The sequence below is a fragment of the Octopus sinensis genome, linkage group LG1, assembly GCF_006345805.1.
Source record: "Octopus sinensis linkage group LG1, ASM634580v1, whole genome shotgun sequence".
Taxonomy (NCBI): domain Eukaryota; kingdom Metazoa; phylum Mollusca; class Cephalopoda; order Octopoda; family Octopodidae; genus Octopus; species Octopus sinensis.
The window spans coordinates 2520101-2527600 of NC_042997.1; the positions used below are offsets into that span (position 1 = coordinate 2520101).

The following is a 7500-nucleotide window of genomic DNA, read 5'->3' on the forward strand; positions in this document are numbered from 1 at the left end:
GTATTTCGCCATCAATATTTGTATATCTGAAAATCAGTGTCATATATAGATCGATGTCAGTTTTTTTTAGTTCTTTAAACTGTTTTAACTTCCAATTTAAAATTTATTTAAATTCAAACGGACTCCATGTCATATAAATCGAAGTAGTATATTCTTTTTTTTATATATATATATATATTGGTTGTATTGTTCTGGGAATAGATCAGTCCTTTCATATCGTCAGCCAGCTCAGAATTTCTGAAAGTAGTTCCATTGATACAAAATACAGTAATGGATATTTTTTTTCTTCTTATGATAATTGGATGCAAAACTGAGTGATTCAAAATAGTTTGCTAACACACGCTCAATACTTACAATCGACCATTCATTAGGCGGGGACACAAACAAGAGGTATCAGAAAAAATAATACAGACATAACTGTGATTACATAAGTGTTCTTGCGATTGCATTCTGGTAATGTTCCTTTGGAATTTGCTGACGTTTCTGCTTGCGGACGGTATACACCTGAACTATTATCCCAATAGCTGCTTGACGGTAATAACGTAGTGTTAGCCGTGAGGTAGGATGGCGTTGAAGTTAGACATAATTCTTCACATGTTCGAGATACATCTTTCATAATGGAAAACTCCGAGGCTTCGTCTTCTCTGCCTCCGATAATTGGTTGTTCATGAGCTGTAGTGTTGGTACAGTCAGATGGTGGTAGCACAAGAATTTTGTTTCGTGATGTGAAAACCCAGCAAACAAAATTATGTTTGCGGTGGACTGCTTTAAGAACTACTGCTTTGGTTTGAGCGTTGATATCGAATGAAGCCAAACATGCCAGATTAATATGCCTCGGTTTCGTAGAGCAGTTCAAGCTATATAACACAATCCGATCTGATGATAGACTGGGATCATGCATAAGACAATATTCACAAAAATTATCATCTCTCAACAAGGTATACCTACTAATCACGGGATGTAAGTTACAGTTAACGAAGTGTGTTTTTTTGAGATTTACTAACACGGTCATTGGTTTTCTCTGGACGGCTTGAACATCCGGGCTGTAATCAAAGTGGTTTTCACTACAGATATATGTCTTCAACTCTCCTGGGTGAGCAAGGGGCCATTCTATACTGCGTCCGAGTCGATATCTAGAGAAAATAGAAAAAGTGTTAATTTTAAAACGTGAATTTTAAATTCGTAAAACATTTCTTTAATCAAGATACTTGTTATCTTATTCCGAAAATATACATCGATAAAAAGATGATTTTTTATTGTAGTTAATGAACTGCAGCTAAGAAAATTAATAATACATTGCAACACAATATACTTACAAATTTGACATTTCAAAACTTCTATCTTACAATTTACGTACATATATCACGCAGTGAAAATGCCATCCCCTTTTAGAATGTATTTAAACTAGAACCACTATTTACGACTTAAAATATGAAATGTTATATTCAAAATTCAATTAGAACGTATGGAGATGCTCTGTAATCATTAACAAAAAATCTTTAATCACTATCATGCATTGGCATTTACATTCGAACATGTTCTGTAACAGAATATGACGTTTCACATGTGAAGTTCCCCCCCACCTATTACTATGATATTAATATAAAGTCTTTTTTTCTTGATTTGTGAGCTACATATTATGAAATTACATTGAAATAGTTATAGAATGGAAAGAAAAAATAGTGAGTAGGAAAAATATTGCATTTTATCTTCAGGTAATATTGTAGATTTAGAAAGGTAAAATTCGTATATAATAAAAGGTTAAGGTGTAATTTCTATAATCAGATACACATATATGTACATATGTAAATGCATATATATGCATATATATATATATATATATATATATATATATATATATATATATATATATATATATATATATATATATATATATATATATATATATATATATATATATATATAATATATATATATATACAAAGCAAATAGCATTTTCAATGTCAGTTTGTTTTCGTACACAATTTCTACTAAATATATATGTTTGTTTGTGTGTGTATTTATATATATTCTTAAACACACAAAAATATGTTACGAGTAAATAAAAGTAAGAACTACAGTATTCTGTTTGGGACATAAAAAATGTTCATTGTATACGTAGCATTACTGGAAACACAACTATTGGGAAAATATGTTTTAGTATTCTTCACGTGGAATGTTCCTGATACATTTAAATTACAATAGAAGTGGTTGGCATAAATTTTAAAGTAGGCTCTAACATGATTGAATTGTATTATCAATGCAATATTTACTTACACAAAGAAAGAGTTCTATTATAGTTAGCCGATGGAAATGTACACATACATTTCATTGAAGTTTTCTAGCTAATAAATGTATACAAAATTCACCCAGCTGAACTTTTAATGAATTAATTACGCTACAGAAATTGAAAAGCGATTTTGAGACATGCGATTAATTTTTTTCCATGAAAGTTTTCAAGCAAGAAGTAGAAGAATTTTCCACATTGTATTTTGTGTCAGTTCAATAACCGTCTAAAGTGTTACAATAACTTAATTGAAGGATGGAATGAGATTCTCGGGCATGAACCTAAGAGTTTACTTCTTAACTTTTTATTCGTCTTTATTTCTCCTACATATGTTCTTGTATACACGCTTGGATGCGTGTACAAAGTAAAGGTTTCCTAAATATAACTTTGCCATTTGCATACCAGAGGATGCCTAGCTCGTTTTATCTTTTCGTTCTTTCTTTCGGTTATGAATTCCATCTCTTCCCTTCACTAAAATTATGACATATAACTAACCTGATTGTAACCGAGTATATGATCTTATCTTTTATCGCTTATTTATTTTACTTCTTTTATTTTTCTGAAATTCTATACATTTCACCTATTACCATGTCCAAACTTTTCCCTGTTGAGAACCACTTCCCATCACCAACCGATGGTTGTCATGCGCTGATGACAGGTCAATACCAGAATCTCGGATCTGTGTGTATCCCGTCAGGCTGGAGATGGGAAAGATGACTTTCATTTGCAAATACTGCTATGGCACACATAGTGTGTCAATAGCCAGCTGGAGGAGATATCTTCCTGGGGCTACACGCTACAGGAGCATCGATCATTAAGGGTTAGCCACATAAGAGAATATTTGTGAATAATTGGGAAAACACCGATCTCGCTCAAGGCGCATGATTTGAAAAGAAAGCTCAAATGTAAACAGATACACAGACAAACGTAAGCACACATTTGCGCACGCATCTATGCATATATGTATGTGTGTGTGCGCGTGTGTGTGTCTGATTCTATGGTTATGAAGTATATACTATTGAGGCATTAATTTGCACATGTACAACATCCCTGATATTGCGTGAGGTTTTATAATAATAATAATGAAATTATTGTATACAGTGCTCAGGTGCACCACAACTTGTCAGAAAGTGCATATAAAGTACATGCAGTAATGTAGAAATGTCTGGAAAGTGAACAGTGTATGAGTCAGATACATGCCTGTGTGTGTATGGAGGGGAGAAAATCAAGTGTAGTGTTGGCGAATCTCAGGAAGCATGGAAGTTTTGAAGGATGCAGTGCTCCGACAACTAACAACCGATGCTGGCAGTTTGTTCCATGCATCAGCAACTCTCAGCGTGAAAAAATGTTTCAGGAAGTCATGGGAACTGTGCTGCTTTCTTACTTTGTAAATATGTCCACGGGTGTTAGATGGGTGGAGTTTGAAGAGGTGCTCAGATTTATTGTTTGTGCGATGGTTGTGTGTTACCCATTTCGAAGGCTTAAAATGAACAAGAACAACTTCTTAATGTTGTTATATAAACATAAACAAACTCACAGGCATATGCACGCATTGATAAAAATACACCCGCAGACATCCTCACATCTGTATAAACATGAGGACACTTAAAATAGTTATTTTTATTTGAGGCATCAGGCACGGAGAGGAATGATTAACAGAAAGACCAATCATCTTTTGGGGCAAGTCAAACCGATGACTATCTCCTATGATATTCATGACGATCTTAGTTCTATAATTACATAAACGTATCATTTTACATTTATTTTAAAAGCTGCATATACTATGTTGTTAGAACTATGCAGAAACATTTCAAGACAATGGTATTTAACTGAATGTAAGGTGGAATTATACTTTAATATATTCCTTTTTGATTTCGAAATCTGAAGTTATTCTTTGTGAAATATTTTGAAATACAGATAGAAATAAAACTACGTGAATTGAATAGAGATAATTATTTAGAAAATTTAACAGCAGCTCCCGTGCATAATACTAGAAGCTCCAGTGCATAATACTTGAAAGTTCCGATAAATGACCATTTACCTGAAGTACCCAGCAGATATAGCTAAACATTCTGATAATCCAGCTGTAGAAGACAGGACTGAAACCGGCCAACATGAGAACAGCTGCCAACTATTGTTAGTTGAATTTATTTAAAGCTTCTAATTAATTAGGACTTCACCTAAGCTAAGTTCCTTACAGACTCTTTCTATGATGTATCGCATATTTCTATGATATATCACTATTATATATGTGTGTGTGTGTGTTGATTTGGTAAACTTTTAAGTCAGAAGATTCTATGCTATTGATATATTACAGTCTGCATATATTAGTCAAGAACAAATATTATAGAAAACATGCTGTTGGTTGAATCAAATATTTGATATATCTAGTTTCATTTATGGAGCAATCATTGCTGAATGCAAATGAGAGATTAGAAAATGGCACAAAACAAGTATAGATTTATCTAATTACCACATTCATTCTAATAACATGATCTAACATTTGTAATTCTCCAGCTGAATGAACCCACAATTTAATGGTTTCTTTTGACTCGCCCAGTAGTTTATTAATTCCAAATGCATATATGACTGTAAATGAATATTAAATGACATGATATGGATTAGATAACGCTCGTTGCTTGACTTGTTGGTCCACCCTAGAAGATATTTCTACATGCTAATATAGTTGTGTCAACTCACTGGAATTGCTATAACTGATTTGAACTAAATAACGGTTTGTCATCGCAAGTATCATGGATGATACTTTCATGTTCACTGGTTTCCGTATTACAGCTAATGACATTTGTGCAAATTAGTTTGTGACGTGGTTTAACTGTGAAATGTGGACGAGCAGACCTATTATAAAAGTTGCTTCAACTGTGAATTTGCCATTGGCACTTTAAGTTGGTGTGAATTAGTTTGAAGAACAGTGACAGCTACGTAATACGTAAAAGATTCGCGGCTTCGGTGAGCAGTTAAAATTGTACGGCCTATGGTTTCTGCATTATATGCGCAGCGCAATAATCTTGACATCAAGTGAAATGCCGTTGCTTATCTCCCGCTAATGCATTCATTAAAACAATTAAATCCTCACGACCCCAAAAAGATATTTTTATTGATTATATAACATGATTACACACTGTTATATGCATTCGAATGCAAAAAAAATCATCTTAATATATATATATATATATACCGGAGTAAACACATAAATGTGAAACAAGGTGGAAAAAAGAGTACTCAAATACCAGTTGTAGAGTAATATGCTTTATTTAAAGCATCAGAAAATTCAACAAAATCTGTTACTCTGAGTTTCTCGTTGCCGTTCATCAGATAGTTTTTGCTAGCAAAAGCTGTCTGATGAACGGCAACGAGAAACTCAGAGTAACAGATTTTGTTGAATTTTCTGATGCTTTAAATAAAGTATATATATATATATATATATATATATATATATATATATATATATATATATGTTACGAAAATCTTTTAAGAAATTAATAATTGATTGTCACCGAGGCTCAGCAAATGTTGCGATTCAGTTATTTAATGAATGCCTTTAGTTATAAAAAGGAAAAAAAGAACCACATTTTAGGAGAAAAATATTTCATTTCCAATAAAAGGAGGTGCAAAACACTCATTTTTGGCACACGTTTATCGGGTGATTTCATTCGCTATGTTGGAAAGCCAAGTTGACAAAAGTAGGGATGGAATGCAATGCGTTTAAAAATCTACCGGTCTGTAATGCTTAAAATAACAATTTATAATTTGGGTACTAAGTTATCTATTTTGCGCCGAGAAATTGGCCAATCAAATTGACACTAGTACCTGAATGATAATTTATTTTATCGATACCGGAGCATTTGATGTCAGAGATGTAGAGCCGTATAACAAAATGTCCCGAATCATTTGTCGTACACTATCCCGATTACTGTTAAATCTACACACCCTAGTAGCTCTAATGATAATGATCTTACATTGTATATATCACTAAATAAATCTTGCAAAATATATGTTCCTTTCCTTGTTCATATATGATGGTGGAGGGGAGGAAAGATAAATATTTATTGATGTGCATGCTACATAATGTTTTAATTGAGAATCTATTCATTATGTGTCTTATTAATTAGTGTTTATAAAGGTGAGGGGTGAGGAAATCGTGAGAACATCGAGTAAAATGATACGCAATATATTCCCGTCTCCTTAGCTTCCGGGATCAAATTAACGGTAAGGTCAGATTTCTCTGACAATATTTGGGGTTCACAAAACAAACTACAATTAAGTACTGCGTTTGATGATATCGACTAACCCCGCCTCTCAGAATTGTTGGCCTTCTATCTAAATTAGAAGCCATTAATTAATGTTTGTAAAAATGTTAATGACAAAATATTTGGCTATATATATATATATATATATATATAATCAATATATGATCTCTGAAAATATCAATCCTTGTTTATATTACTCAATCTTCTCAACATCTACATCAGCATCTGTCTCTTCACTTTCTCCTTCTTTCGGCATTTTACTCTTTAAATATACGCGTCTGAGTGTGTTTAATGGATGCATATTGGCTAGTAGTATCACGTTTATACAAGTGTGAGATGCAATTAAGTAACAGCGCTCAATACGGCGAAGTAGAGCGAAATCATCTTTACACATATTTGAATGCAATTCAGTTGGCAATTCCATATACTACTTGTTTCCATTCTCATGTGACACAGAGATCTTGAATGAGAATCTCGACCTATAGACTCACTGGTTGGATGCATGTTTGTGCGTATGTGTATATATATATATATATATATATATATGTATATATATAATATATATATATATAATATATATATATATATATATATATATATATATATGTATATATATATATATATATATATATATATATGTATATATATATATATATATATATATATATATATATATATATATATAAAGTGATGGCTTGTTGCCAACTTAATGCGGTAGTTCCAGGAAAGGGAAGAATGTTATTGTTATTTAGCCCCAAGAAACACCGTTTCTTGTTGGCTACGCTACACAAGCATTCTTGGTCCTTAAGTTTTCTTACCGGGGAGATAAGTACTTCTACTCAAAAAAGCCAGCTTTGTTGGGTGGAGGTGCTTATCTCCGCTGCTATCTCTCCTGTTTGAAAATATTTTTTGTCACGTAGCCAACTAGAAACGGTGATTCTTGGG

The 7500-nt window shown here is 32.6% G+C and overlaps 1 protein-coding gene across 5 annotated transcripts in view; it reads right to left on the reverse strand.

Moving 5' to 3' along the window:
• Positions 1–167: 167 nt before the first annotated feature.
• LOC115219228 overlaps positions 168–7500 on the reverse strand; it is a 532468-nt gene continuing 525135 nt past the window's right edge. For all 5 annotated transcript variants that reach the window (XM_036507825.1, XM_029789367.2, XM_036507795.1 and 2 more), the window contains one exon: positions 168–1133. In XM_036507825.1, the coding sequence (XP_036363718.1) occupies positions 368–1133 (766 nt within the window). In that variant the 3' untranslated portion in view covers positions 168–367. The remainder of the gene's footprint in view (positions 1134–7500) is intronic.